A 15390-nucleotide genomic window follows, 5' to 3' on the forward strand; every position below is an offset into this window, starting at 1 on the left:
TACTATCTGTTATTAAACAAAAATAGATAAAAGTTCACATAAATTCTATTCAATAGAAACTACATACCTCAGTATCTGATCTAGTGAAAGTCTTTCTGACTACTGTTACAGCTCCTTAAGCGCTCAGTTCTTTACTGTGAATTAACTTAGTATTAGCAAATATAAAATAACACATCTTACACTCTGATGATGCCTCTTGGACAGCTCTTATCCACCACATTTTTCAAGGGTTCGCGGATGCTCTGAGCATACAATGGATCATTAGGAAAAAGAATCTGAGTGTTTGGACAAGTCCAATCAAAATTACTATCATCCAGTTCTGTGTATTCTGAGGTCTGAAACGTAAAAAAATTATGTAACTAATAATAACAGTGCTATTTAATATTATGAGTATTAAGCATACATAATATATTTTATTTAATAATATGAGTAAAAAGGAACTATTTTATTATTAAACAAGAGTGATACCCTAAAAGAAAACGAGATAATATTACAAGCACTTGCCTCCTACCGTGCATATATTAACTGAACGAATTATGGGCTGCTTCTTACTTCGAAAAATAAAGTGAATATATAGAAGTGAAAGGATGAGTAAGGAATTTAATTTAAAACTCACTGTGTTCTTCTTAGAGATGCTGCGATTCGTGGTTGAGAGCCAAAGGGGTAATAGATGGGCTTCTGTTGTAAAGATGTAATCTTCTATGTCAAAAATAATGTCTTCCTTATCAGCAAATAACAGATAGAGATACTTAAACATCTCAGCCAAGAAAAACGAATCCATTCTGAATTGAAAAGTCACAAATATTATTTTAAAATCCAAATATCAATCATAGAGTCAATACAATTCAAACGGTCAAAGAATTACAGCGCCTCGATCCTCAACTCTCAGAATAACCTGGACTCAAGTATATTGCAATGGTATAAAATACCAGAGGAGCTGCCTACCTCACATGTACATTAATCTCATCAAAACTTCACACCAGGCTTTTAACAGGCTTTCTACTACAGAGAATCAACAGCTCAGAGGCAATTCAGATGAAGTTTATTAAGGAGTCCCATCTAAGCAGATCAGAATATGACCTACAGGATGAAGTCAGTAGATTAGAATATGCAGCCTAGAGCAGCCTGCCACTAAGAGCTCTCGAGTGCCATGTAGAGGGCACAGGCCACAATCCCAACCCCAAATTCTTCCTCATAATTTGAATGGAAAGAAATTATATTTTTATATATTATATTATATTATATTATATTATATTATATTATATTATATTATATATAAGCTACAGGATACTAAAAATTGGTGGTTCAACCAAAAGACTCCTGAGATGATATTTAACCCTATAATATTGTACAGGAACAAAAATGAAAATTCCTTAGCATAAATATAAAGTTCTAAATTTATGCTTTAAAAATTAGCTTCTCAAGATGAATACAGAGAATATTTTTTATTAGCAGGCTAGAGTTAAATATCTGAAACTAATGGGATCAGTCACAAATTCAATGTGAGTTGAACAAAAGACAGCTAAAAACAAACGAAAAATCCTTAAGGGCAGTTAGTAATATAGTACAATGAAGACTAGTTTGAGAAACAATGAAACCACGGTCTTCAGTGGGATAGAAAGTATACACATATCAGCCACTCGCCCCAGTCAGCAACACCCAGCCTGACTCCAGATGACTCCAGTGCTATTGTGCTGGGTGCACCCTGAGCGTAATTAGTGTGTGTGTGTGTGTGTGAGAGAGAGAGAAAGAGAGAGAGAGAGAGAGAGAGAGAGAGAGAGAGAGAGAGAGAGAGAGAGAGAGAGAGAGAGATTGAGATTCTGTTTGAAGCTAAGGAAGAAATTCAGTACTTAACACACCCACCAAGCTATACCCCAAGCAACAGAATTCAAGAGGTAGTCTACCCACTGGAGAACAACCAGAAAGCAGCAAAGGCAGTGAGTGGTGAGAAGCCCAGCAACAATGCCATGACAACCTGGTAGCGAGGGAGAAGAGGTTGGTAAATTCTGAAAGATGAAAGCTGTCACAGAACGGACCACCTGGGCCTCTATTCCGCAGCATGTCCCCATTGCACCACAGCACCTAGCACGTGATTTCTTTACACCACCGCCTGCTCACTGACTGCAAAGCCTCGGAGGACCAGGAGTGGGTCTCATCTATCAACCCTGACCCTTACGTGCAGTGCTGGGCACAGAGTGGGCACATTAACTATGGTTCACGCTGCTGTAACGTAGTACTAGCCTCATCAGAGGCCTTTGCCTCTCTAAGTTCTTCCCCTTGGGTTCTTCATCTTTAAAATGAGGATTGTGGTGGAATTATACTCCCAAGAGTTGCTAGATCACATGAGTTAAACATAAAAGGGGCTCAGAAGAGCACCCAGAGAGCAGGGAAGTGTTAGTCTGTCTTTGCTTTCCTTTTCTGCTATTCGTATGCCCACTTCCCCAAACCTAGCCATTCCTCATCAGCTACACGCAGGGAAGGAGTCCCAAGCCTAGGAACTATTTCTGAACACCCTGAGAGGGACTAGGGGCCAGCCTTGTGAGACTGAGTACTGTGTCCCTCACGTCTACGGCGCCTTTGCCTAAATCCATTTTTCCCTTCTAACTCCTGCTCATCTATCAGGACTCAGGATCACACAGAAGCTTGCATGGTCTGCAGCACAGCTGAAAGTCTGTTTATACATGCTTGTCTTCACTAATGCAGTAGCTCAAAGGGCATGACTTTGTCTAATCTTTAAAACTAGTATAATGATGGCTCATAACGGTCCTCGTGAATAGTTACAAAATAGACGTTTCCTAGCCAAGTGCAAAAACAAGCTTGTGGTCATTCAGGGATAAGAAGTCTAACTAAATAGCAGGAATGTGACAACCACACTGATCAATATGTGTGCCCTCTATCACGTGAGCACTTCATGGCACATCTACCTAGTATCCAGTGAAGTATCCTAGTACTCAGAAGCCACCACTGGGCTCCCCACTAGGGACAGAATCAGAACGCATACTGACCATGACTATGTTGTTAAAGAACTCTTGACTGAATACAAACCATAATCCAGCTCTTTTATTATTCTGATAAGTTCTTTTACATACTATTTTAAAAAACATTACAGCATAGGAGACAATGTTTCTATGTCCCTAATAACAGGTTCTGATAAATAATCTTCATGTATCTACTTAATAACATCAGAGTTCCTACTATACCCCAAGCACTGTGACAAACACACACACACACACCCACACACACACACACACACCACTTCAATTTAAAATGAGTGGATCCAAGAGTTTTTGAAAAAAAAAGCACAATGAACTAAGGTTCACAGTCTCAAGGACTCTACACTGTGTCTCGGAGCCCTCACAAGCAGCTGTATTCTGTGCTGTGCCTGTCGTCGAGGAAAGGGAGTAAGTGCTTGTTTACCTGTCCTCATGACTCCCAGTGCGAACATCCTTCATGGCAGCAAATCCACAAGGCACTCGAGCATATTTATTCAAATTTTCAATAAGTGTTTTTCCTACTTCAAGGTAGTAAGGGTCTCCTGTAGCCTATTGAAAAGAAGAATACAGACATAGTATATATCTGCCATATACCCATTTATTCATCCAGTAATTACCGAGAGCCCACTAGATGCCAGGTCTCATGTCAGGCACTAGAATGCATGTTACACAGGACACAGATTGGAAAAGACACGATGGGTTTGGTTTACAGAATTCCTTAAACAATTGAAGCCATAAGCTTTAGCCTTTAAGTTACATTTCTAAATGCTCAAAAGAGCTCCCAATTGAAATGGGGAGGTTGCCTTAGGACACACATCCATAAATAAAATTTCCCTTTGAAAGAAATCTTTGCAAGTGGTTTTTTATTTTCATTTTTTCAGTTTTCATTTTTGTTCATCACCCTCTTTTTACAGCAGAGATGTTCACAGTGTTCAGGAGGGGCTTACTCATAATCAATTTGGGATCTTAATTCCCCGAGTCTGGGTTTGGAGCTGTAGCCTCTATCCCGATCTTCAGAAGGACTCTTGAAAAGGTATCACATTTACAACAAATCTTACATCTTTCTACAATTAGATAGCCAAATGAATGGAAATAATAATAAATCCAACCATTATAACACTAAATACTAATTGTTATTGTAAAAGAGCAAGAAAGTAGGGGAAAGCCAAGAACAATAGGTTATCTTACTTTATATAAGAAGTAGGTACTTTCTGCAAACTCTGGCCTTAAAGGATGCTGAGCCCAATGGACCCTGAAATCTGTAGTAAATGCCTGTACAGAATAACATATAAGCATAAAAATGTGACTGAAAATTAAACAAGCAGTTCTAGAATACAAAGCAATATGTACAAGAGGTAAAAATAATTAATATACAAGTCATGGTAAACTTTCATTCATACTATTGTTGCTAAAATACATTTTAGAACCAAGCCTTTGAGTTATTTTTATTGTGTGATCATGTTCATGTATGTGTGTGTTCACATATGTAAGTATGAAGGTCAACCATGTGTGTTGCCTCTTGAGACAGAGGGTCTGGCTGGCCAGTGTGTCCCAGAAATTCATTCACCTGTCTGGAATCACAGGTGTGCACTACATGGGTTCTGGGAATTGAACTCAGGTCTCCATCCTTGCATTGCAAGCACTTTACCAACCATACCTTACCTTTAAATTACCAACTGGACCAACAAGGAACTCAGAAAAACCCAGTAATGGCACTTAGAAATGCCAATAAATACAATCGACATTGTCTAATAACTGAGTTTTCCATTTGCTTCTTTCCTTTTCTCTCTGAATTAGTACTTTTCTGGTGTTCTAATTTCCTTTAATTTCTTTAATTGACAAAACTGTGTTTATTATGATGTACAGCATACTGTTTTCATATACCTACACAGAGTGAAATGTTAAATCAAATAATTATGTTTTATCTAACATACCATTTTTGAGGGATGCTTAACACTTATTCTCTTCTGTGTATTTCCTATTGTATTTTCAGCTATGTATTTTCTACTCTAGGCAGTTTCAAGTATGTATATTTTATTGTAGCCTGTTTCATTTTATAATAATGTCAAATCCTCAGTAAAATAAATCAAGGAATTACTTAAAATTAAAATTAGTCTATATGAAATTTAATCAATAACAGTCAACAGTTTGCTGTGGGACAATGGTCTTGTACCTGTAAAGTTTTGTCAGTTGTACTGGTTTAATAAAATGCTGACTGGATAGTAGCCAGGCAGGAAATATAGGCGGGACAACCAAAACAGAATTCTGGGAAGAAGAAAGGCTCAGTCTGCAGCTGTCACCCAGACATAGAGGAGCAAGATGAGAATGCCTCATCGATAAAAGGTACCAAGCCATTTGGCTAACACAGACAAAAATTATGGGCTAATTTAAGATGTAAGAGTGAATAAGAAGCCTGATCTAATAGGCCAATTGGTTTATAATTAATGTAGACGTCTGTGTGTTTCTTTGGGACTGAACGGCTGTGGGACCGGGTGGGACAGAAACCTCCGTCAACAAGTGTTTTTAAGCTTTTTATTTTCTGTGTATGGGTGTTTTGCCTGTGTGTATATCTGTGCTGATTTTCTGGCACTGGAGTTAAAGATGGTTATGAATGGCCATCTGGTGGTGAGAAGGAAACCTGGGTCCTCTGGAAAAGCAGCAAGTGCCTTAAGCACTGAGTCATTTCTTCAGTCCCAACAGTGTTTTTTTTTTTCTTTTTAAGTAATAAGAAAAGAATGTAAGTGATCAGTGTATTTAGTTGAAACCTCATGTGATTCATCAAAAATATGAGCTTTTTGTAATACAAAGCCTTGCACTTGAAGGTTAATAAAACTATACCTTCCAGAGCTAATGCCTTAGGAAACACCTATGTTAGTGGAAAGTTTATATATTTCACAGAGAACAGAAAGAACAAGGCAACACGTCACAAAATGTATAAAGGTGCATTTCTGGAAAGCCAAAAAACATGATTTCAGTAAGCATCTCTTTACATCAATGTAGCAAAGACAACTGTCATGGACGCAAGGTCGTTAAGAAGAAGAGCAATCTCCAGTCAGCATAAAGACATTCTCAACATTTTTAGGATGAGTTATGATAACCAAAATTATAGCTAATGTACATAACTTTCATCAAACAAGCTTAGAATATAAACGGTAGTAAGATCTAACAGCTAGTATGCATCATAAGCTAGAATGGGGCCAGCAAGATGGCTCAGCGTGTCAGGAGGCTTGCTGTGCAAGCCTGACATGAGTTCAATCCCTGGAAACACATAAAAGTAAAAGGAGAAAAGTGACTAAACAAACATGTCCTCTGATTGCCACATGGGCACGTGGTATACATACACTGCCCCACAGTCACCAGCTGTGCACACGCACATTTGCACATGATAACAATAAAGTTAAAAAAATTTTTTTCAAAGTAAGAATGAGACAGTTTTAGGGCTGGGAATACACGTCAGTGGTAGAGCACTTTCCTAGTGTGCACAAGGGCCTAGGTTTGTTCCCCATCAATGCACAAATGTTTAACAGAAACCAAACAACAAGAGGTGGTAGTTAATGGTACATTGGCATGAGTTAAAACAGGTTGAGAAACAGTAAGCTTGGACTTTCATAGCAGTATCATCATTATCCTAAATCAGACTTTGCAACACACAGAAAAAAGCAAATATATACATAAATTTAAAGGAGTAACCACATCTTAAGGATATTTTCTATCTTTAAATTTAGAAATTATATATAGATACAGATAAATATAGATAGATAGATATAGATATATGTAGATATATAGGTGTGTGTGTGTGTGTAGTGTGTGAAGGAGAATTTCAAATATTATTTGCTTACCTCTGGTAAAAAATTGTGTTTTTTAATCACCTGGTATAACATTTCATGAGTTTCAATAGCAGGTCTAATATCACCCTTTAAGACCTAGAAGTCAACAACAAAATCACTCAGTATAAAGCATGAGCTAATTTTATCTATAACCATCACATTACAAGATTAGTATAACCTTGAAATAATAACTTTATCATTCGATTTTAGAGATCACAAATGTATTGAATTAAGATAATTTCATCCTAATATTAAGAAAATGGTTTCTTTACCTGCAAACCTGGAAAAAAGGCAAGCAGAGAATCCATCCAGGTCCGAGCATTCAGCATTGGTTTATGAATGTGCACATCAAGTAGGAGAGGCGGCTGGCTAATATACCTCATTATGGCGTCATAGTGCTGAAAGATCACAACAAAATGCTCAGGAAAGTAGATGGAAACAATACTATACGGCACAGTAAAGGAATTCATCCTGAATAGATATAGAGATAAAATCCCTATATGTCAATCGATTATATAAATATTTAGAGGGAAAGAAACGATTATTTTGCTATAGATTTTCTCAGTCTGATGCAGAAGTATGAGTATAGTTCAGTGGAAGAATGTTTGTCTAACACACCCAAGGTTTCAAACCTAGAGCATGTACACATGCCCTACACGGGCAGGTGAGCACACACATACACACACACACACACACACACACAGAGATCATAATTTATACAAATATCTACTAAGATGTTGAAATGATGTAAAAGATCTCTTTCCTATTTTGAACTACAATGTCAAAACATATCACATATGTGATGCAGGTGAACTGACGGGAGGGCAAAAACAGAAAGGGAAATCCTGTTGATGAACATAGTGACAGAGCTAGGGTGTGCTATGTTAGCCTCAGTTGCTTCAGGTACAAGAGCCACTAGGATGAGGCCAACCCTCTCCTCCCCCAAAGCTTCTCTCTCTGTTCTTATGGTTCTTGTCTGGGATGATCAAGATTGAGCCAAACTTCCAACATTTCAAACAGAACTGGAACCCAGAAGTGAGAGTTAACTATACCTCATTCCAGTAACTGTCCGCTATGTTCAGAGTAAGATTAAGTCAAATCCGAACGTACCGGAATCACACAGTGCCAGAGCTACACATTTCCTGATAGGGGACGAAAAGGGAACTTTCTCGGAGTGCATCATTCACACATTGTCCTGCCCAACACCAGAGAGGGCTAAGGAGCTCAACAACACATTAATGACTAACTTTTAAGGTCATTGAGGTTGTTAAGTTTTCATCAATCTTGGACTCAAATGGAATTAGCTACAAAATTAATAGAAAAATAAATCAACTTACTGTATTAAATCTTTCCAGAAAACTGTCATCTCCAAGCAAGACATAGGCTTTCAACAGATACTCATAATATGAATCAATCCCTGCTCCAACTCCACTGTCTACAAGAAATACATATAAATGTAGTCCTTTATTAAATGTGTCTGAAAATGCATAGGTACAAATGAGGACACTAGTAAAGCAGACTGAAAACAATGTGCCACCATGAAGCTTTAACATAAAACTGGACACCCGGAGAACTCTAACCCTGCCTGCTATACGAATAACAGCTCCCTTGTTGCAAATAGCTTGTTTTTCCAAGTTGCTATATAAAATTGATTACAACTTTTTTCTTATTTAGAAAATTTATATCAGCATGTCTAAGCTATATGGAGGACAAGTTAACAGTAATTTAACCAACACAAATCGAGAAATTAAAGTCTCTATTAAAAAAAAAAAGAAATCAAGTTTTAGCAATTAAAAGCAAACATTTTTAATTTAAAAGGCCAAAAACCTGCTGAAAGGAAAAAAGAAACTTGTACTTAAAATTGTAACAATATTTTTGTAAGTTTTTCTTTGTCTTTGATATTTATAGTCTTCCAGAAAGAAAGAACAGATCACATATTAGGACACAGAAATAAAAACAATATCACATTTTTTATTTTTTGAGACAGGGTTTCTCTGGAGCTTTGGACCCTGTCCTGGAACTAGCTCTTGTAGACCAGGCTGGCCTAAAACTCACAGAGATCTGCCTCTGCCTCCCAAGTACTGGGATTAAATGCATGTGCCACCACTGCCCGGCTCAATCTATGTATTTTAAGTTATATGCAAAGTACACATAACTAAAATAATGCTGTGGGATGTCTTTCTATATGCTGTGAATATGTGTTGCTCTCGTTGGCTGATTAATAAAGTTGCTTTGGCCTGGCAAGACAAGATGGATCCAGGTGGGAAATCCAAGCAGAGATACAGAAAAAGGATGTAGTCTGAGAGATGCCAGCAGCAGCCCAAGGAGCAATGTGCCAGAGCATCCCTGGTAACACCACGGCTATGTGGCAATACATAGAGTAATAGAAAAGGGTTGAGTTTATGATGTAAGAGCTAGTTAGTAATAAGCCTGAGACATCAGCCAAACATTTATTCAGGTTATTCAGGAGAGAAACCTTGTTACAAATACCTCAATGAAGTTTGCTATTATTTAAATAGTGAGGGAGAAAACAAAAAAGGGGAGAGGTGGAGAAAGAGAACAAAAAGCCTGAGGGAGTCAGTCAGAATGAAATATTGATATAGTATTGATATAGCAGAAAAGGGTTGGGGGGGGAACAAAGGGATAAGAGAACACATCAGCTTGTATTTAGAGACGTATATATCAATCAAAAACAAAAGGATGAAAAAAAAGATGCAACATACTGAAATAAATGAGCCTACATGTATTAAAAAGACTAACAGATTAAAATACGAAAAGCAATACAATCCATCTAGATATGTGCAAATTCTACAAATGACACATTCACAGCACAAGAAGTGAAAACAGGAGGATGGGGAAAGGTGTATCTGGCAAACGTCAAGGTAAGGTCTCCATAGGACTTGATGGAGAGGATCACCACACAGTGTTCAGCTAAGAAGAGACAGCAATCTAAAATGAATGCACCCACCATACTAAATGAAATATATATAAAGCAAAAATAGAATGATAAAAAAAATCAATGCTAGAAATTATCTACTTTAATTCTTGACAGGTTAAGCAAACAGAAAATCAGTAAGGTCTCTACATTGTTGATAATTGAGTGGAAATGTAAATTAGCCCAGCCACTATGAAAATCGGTATAGATTTAAAAATTTTTGATTCCATTCTTCTGACCAGAAGAAAATACCTTTCCCTTAATAGGCCCCCAATACCTCCATAACATTCCCCTCTCTGAAAAGGCAATCCTAAAATCATTCAGTAGACAGCTGAAATCAGGGACTAAAACCCACTTTCACCATGAAAACTGTTCACAGAAGGGATGAGTGTCTGGACTGGAGTTCCACTCCTGCCCTTGTGTATAGCCTACAAGACCGAGCTCCCTTCTGACACTTCCTGTCCAGAAAAACAAGGGTGCATCTGGGAATACTCCTTTTGGGTTTCCTGTCCTGAGCTCTTAAGAGTTAATCCAGCTGGTTGATCAATAACCCAGTGAAGGCACCAAGCTTATAAAGGCTGATTTGCCTTAAGCCATGCGAACGAGATGGGAGGAATAATTACCCCTTTAATGAGATGATGTGCCCTTCCCAGAATTTCTGCCTTCTGTGCACACCACAGCCATGGAGCTGTGTAAGTGTGCCTGTTTTCCTGCGTTCCTTTTGTTCTATCTCTTTTTAAGTATGTTTTCCCTAATACTTTGGGCTTCATTCTTTCTCTAAAGCTCCCCTCCCCACCATCTGGCTGACCTCCATAATGGCTTAACTCAAACAGCACAGCTTTTTCTCTTTCGTTTCAAAAATCTTCCTCCTCCAGGCAGCTGCTAAGATTTACAACTTGTCTGCCCTTGGGTTTTTCTTTTAAACTCTAATTGTCCTCAAGCAAAGAGGAGAGAGAGAGAGAGAGAGAGAGAGAGAGAGAGAGAGAGAGAGAGAACCTTAGAAATCGGACTTACCATATGATCCTGCTATACTTCTCCTGGGTGTATATCTGAAGGAATCAGTTGGCACAGAATGGAGATAGCTACATATTTACTGCAGCACTATAGTCAAGCTATAGTGTCCAACAATGAACAGCTGAAGAAAATGTGTCTGTGCACATGCATGCACTCAGTCACAAAGAATTGAATTATGCTGAGTGGCGGTTTGAAGAACCCCAGAGGTTCATATATTTGAATGCTTAATCAGGGTGTGACACTATTTGAGAAAGATTAGGAAGCTGTGGCCTTGTTTGAGTAGGTGTGGTCTTCTTGGAGTAAGTGGTCACTGGGGGTGGGCCTTAACGTTTCAAAAGCCCTTGCCAGACCCAGGGTCTCTCTCTTCCTGTTGCCTGGGGATCAGGATATATTATCAATGAATACATGATGAATATCTTTAGAAACAAATTCTCTCAGGCTAGATTCTAGAAGTAAAGTTATTAGTCAGGAAGACTAATACCATCAGTGACATTCTGGTGTAGAAGGTCCTTCTGTCTATGTGTTTCTTTCATTGGTTAATAAAGAAACTGCTTTGGGCCTATAGCAGAGCTGTAGGGGAACAGAGCTAGGCAGAGAAAACTAAACGGAATGCTGGGAGGAAGAAGGTAAAGTCAGGGAGACGCCAAAGATCAGCAGCCAGAGGTAGACTGAAACTTTGATGCTGAAACTTTGCTGGTAGTTCACGACCTCATGGTGATGCACAGATTAATAGAAATGAGTTAAATTAAGATGTAGAAGTTAGCCAGTAAGAAGCTAGAGCTCATGGGCCAAGCAGTGATTTAAATAATATGATTTCTGTGTGATTATTTCGGTGCTGGGTGGCTGGGAGAAACAAGCGGCCCTCTCCCCCAACAACATTTTATAGTACATAGCCTGCACACAGCCAGGACTGTCCTCAGGATGCCACGCTAATTCATGGAACCTTCACAGTAACTCTGAAGTGGTACTAATGCCCCATCTTACAGACACGATACAGAGGCAAACACAAGTGACATAATTTGCTTAAATTACAAGAACAGGACTCCAGAGTCTATGCTCCACTTTCCAGAGGCAGAACACATACACACACAGACACAGAGGGAGAGAGGGGGGACTGTGACATCACTAAACTGTGACGTGAGACAAAGTGTTCTGACCCCTTAATCCTCAAAGAAACAAATGTCTTGTCTCTCCCCGCACCTGCAAATGCTATATGACTAAAGTATGAAGCAATGCTGTCCCGATCATCTTTACAAAGGAAAAGGCTGTATTTACGACATCCCAAGAATGAGAAGGTCTGATTTCAAAGCCCAATTGCATACCTTTACGAACCCAGTCTCCAGTGTGAATATTGATAGTCACGCCTACTAAATTGCTACTTCGTTGTCTTTTTTCCCACAGAAAATCAAGAGCTTTCCTTGCATATTCCTATAATTAAAAAACAAAAGCATATTTGAAGAACTTTGTCTCTGGCAAAGAGGTGGGAAAACTATAAATCAAAGACCAGAGAATCTTTAAAGAACTAAGCAAAATTCTTAAGATAATCACTTATAAATTTCCTTGAAATTTTGCCTTGACTCTTTTTCAGCCACTTCATATTAAGAGATTTCACTTGGAGAATATCCATGGCCATTTACTCTTGTAGCATGGTTCACATTCATACAAGGATCATTATATTAAACTGATATAATTAAATACTCTTGTTAAAACGATTATTACCACCTAAGTGCAAAGTGGAAATCTCATAAGGTGGTCTTATTTAGCAAATTTGAAGAGAATTCACAGCTAATATGCTATCTTTGAAAGTCATTTCAGATAATTTTTAAGTGAGGCATAATTTTATTAGCGGAAAATTAGCAAATCAATTAGGCTGAGAACTTATTTGTATATTTATGTATATATAAAATTATAACCTTATAACCCCTTTTTTTATTTGCTTTTATCCACTAAGTATTAAATTATTTCTTACAAAATTCTTAACTTTGGATAGAAAGATGTTATACATGGAATAGCAAATGTTATCTACTGGTAAGATTCTAAATTAATTTTAGGATATGAAATAATTTAGTACTGCAAGCAAAAAAAAAGTCATTAAACCTAATTTGCTACTTTGTAGATTTGTCAATGGAGTGAAAATCATTTATATTCTTGATAGCAAATGATGCATGGTAATTATATTTCAACAAAGTAGACCACGACTATCATTAAAGGGTGAATTTTCAAATCTGGAAAGTCTGATACTGGTTATATTTCCCCATTTCATTTTATAGCTTAAAAAACATGCAGTAAAATTAGATATTTAACTAAAGCTTAAAATTGAATTATAGGACATTAATATAAAAACTCTGATTTTTTTGTTTGTTTGTTTTGTATATTGGTCTCCATATATTAGGGTCAGCAAAGTTTTTCTGACAAGGACAGACAGAAAATAGTCCAGGCACTATGAGTTGTCCTGCCACTGACCACGACTTCTCCCCAGAGAGACAGAAGTCACTGAGCACAGCTGGGCTTTCACACTGACTTGAAGAAGACAGCCCACAGCTTAGCCCTGCGGCAGCCAACTTCTGTTGATTTTTTTTTTTGCAACATATATATTCAGAAAAACAAAATAAGCCAATGGAAAGAGTAAAGACATGGAATCTACATCCAACTTCATTCATTCACCCACGGACTGAGATTTATCTACTGAGACTCATTTTCACCTATAAATGCACCAATATTTCAGAATATTAAAAATTTAATATTTAATTAAATTTAGTATTATATTAAAACGCTTACTATTTAATTAATATTATATTAAAACATATGTATAAGTACCTGTACTGTTCAATGAAGGGAAACTACTAGACGATAAGTATATTTTAAATTTTAAGTTTAAAACATTAACCAATCACACCTGATAAATCTGTCCTCAAGGCACATGAATGTATAAGCATCCACTTATACCCAGACAAGTACAGGGCACAAGATCTTGCTGACTTAGTTCACATCATTATCCAGTATCTGTAATGGTGCTTTGTGTTCCCTACTTCTGCTCTGTCCACGTGACCATCTTATGACTTAAAAAAAAATCATCTAAGTTAAGTGCCTAAGAAAGTAGGCACTTAAGTAACTCTTGCATTTTGATGATAATTACATTAAAATAAATAGTTACATTAGATTTTTTAATGTAAGACAGAGACAGACCCCAATAAAATATGTGGGACAATATAAGTCTTGAATAATGAATAACTTTTCCCTTGGAGTAAACAAATTTACACATTAGAGTCTTGATCAAGACTTATGTACAAAAGTTTCACTATGGGTTTAAATGATTTGTGAAGGTTTCAGAAATACAAAAATATGATTAAAAGTACATTAAATAAACAGTAATCCTACAACAGCGAGTCCTAATCCTTAGCCAAACGAAACAAACAGAAGGTTAGCTCCTCCTGAACCCCAGATGAAAAGCCACGAGAAGCAAACCTCAAATATTGTTGCTCCTGTGAACCGACTCAATGCAGCAAACTCAAGAATCAAGGTCCCCGCACAGGCTGTACAGGTGTCTGTCTCAGTTCCCGTCCGGGCTTCTGGCTTTCTGATGCCAAACTTTAAATTAATCTAAATACAATGAGAATGTTACCATGAGCAACTACGAAGAGACAGATGAGTTTCCAACCAGTCACTGTCAAACATCTAGGAAAATATATTCTGAGCATACAGAATTTATAGGGTAAATAAGTTCTCATTTATTCTTTTCCTGATGATGTAATAATGCAACATCATTATAACAATATAGCCATTAAAAGGGTAGATCAGTCTTAGAAGAAATTACATTTGAGAATTTACAAATCTAGTATAGTGTTAAACAGTTCATAAAGGAAAATTTGATTGTTATGGTATATATTTAAAAGACATTAAAATTTTGTTTTATAAGTTTTTATAAATTAATTCTTTGACAATTTCATACATGTATACAATATATCCTGATTACTCGTTACTCCACTCTGGTGCTCCTTGCCCCCACTAAGTCCTCTTCCCACTATTATTCTTTCATTACATTCATTATTTATTGGCTGTGGAGGCACATGCATGCCACATCATGCATGAGGCAGTCACAAGACAACTTGGGGGAGTCAGCTCTCTCCTTCCACGAAGTGGACCCTGGGGACCAAACTCAGATTGTCAGGCTTAACGGCAGAAGCCTTTATGTGCACTGGATCATCTCACCAGTCTCCATCATGACTTTTTATTTTTGTTCTGAGACTCACTGAGTTTAACTAGGGCTGCCCACATGAGTATGGAGCTATCCAGTGGAGCATGGGGAACTTCGCAGTGGCTACACCACTGAGGACATTGACTCCCACCTCAATATTTATCCCCGATCAATATTTATTATCTACTGTATAGTACATAATACAATAAGATACAAAGAAATTGATCTTTGCCTTCAAGGAGCTTAAAATCCAGACAGAATAAATAGGATGGGTATGAGAATAATAATGGAAAAATCACAAATAAGTGCAAAAAAATCGAGGAACTGATAAAAAATGTGAGAAACGAGATAAAATATCACTGGTTTGGGCATAGTTGCAAATTAAGACAGATGGCTGATGAGATCATGGAGCCTAAAGGAGAACCT

At 37.4% G+C, this 15390-nt stretch overlaps 1 protein-coding gene across 6 annotated transcripts in view; it reads right to left on the minus strand.

Annotated features, from left to right (window-relative positions):
* Positions 1-15390, minus strand: part of Edem3 (ER degradation enhancing alpha-mannosidase like protein 3) — a 70220-nt gene that overhangs the window by 19163 nt on the left and 35667 nt on the right. For all 6 annotated transcript variants that reach the window (XM_057769458.1, XM_057769456.1, XM_057769454.1 and 3 more), the window contains exons 7-15: positions 14235-14369; positions 12092-12197; positions 8158-8255; positions 7093-7218; positions 6833-6916; positions 4182-4265; positions 3418-3542; positions 617-782; positions 181-335 (exon numbers count right to left, since the gene is read on the minus strand). In XM_057769458.1, the coding sequence (XP_057625441.1) occupies positions 181-335; positions 617-782; positions 3418-3542; positions 4182-4265; positions 6833-6916; positions 7093-7218; positions 8158-8255; positions 12092-12197; positions 14235-14369 (1079 nt within the window). The remainder of the gene's footprint in view (positions 1-180; positions 336-616; positions 783-3417; positions 3543-4181; positions 4266-6832; positions 6917-7092; positions 7219-8157; positions 8256-12091; positions 12198-14234; positions 14370-15390) is intronic.

Source organism: Chionomys nivalis, chromosome 5, assembly GCF_950005125.1.
Source record: "Chionomys nivalis chromosome 5, mChiNiv1.1, whole genome shotgun sequence".
Taxonomy (NCBI): domain Eukaryota; kingdom Metazoa; phylum Chordata; class Mammalia; order Rodentia; family Cricetidae; genus Chionomys; species Chionomys nivalis.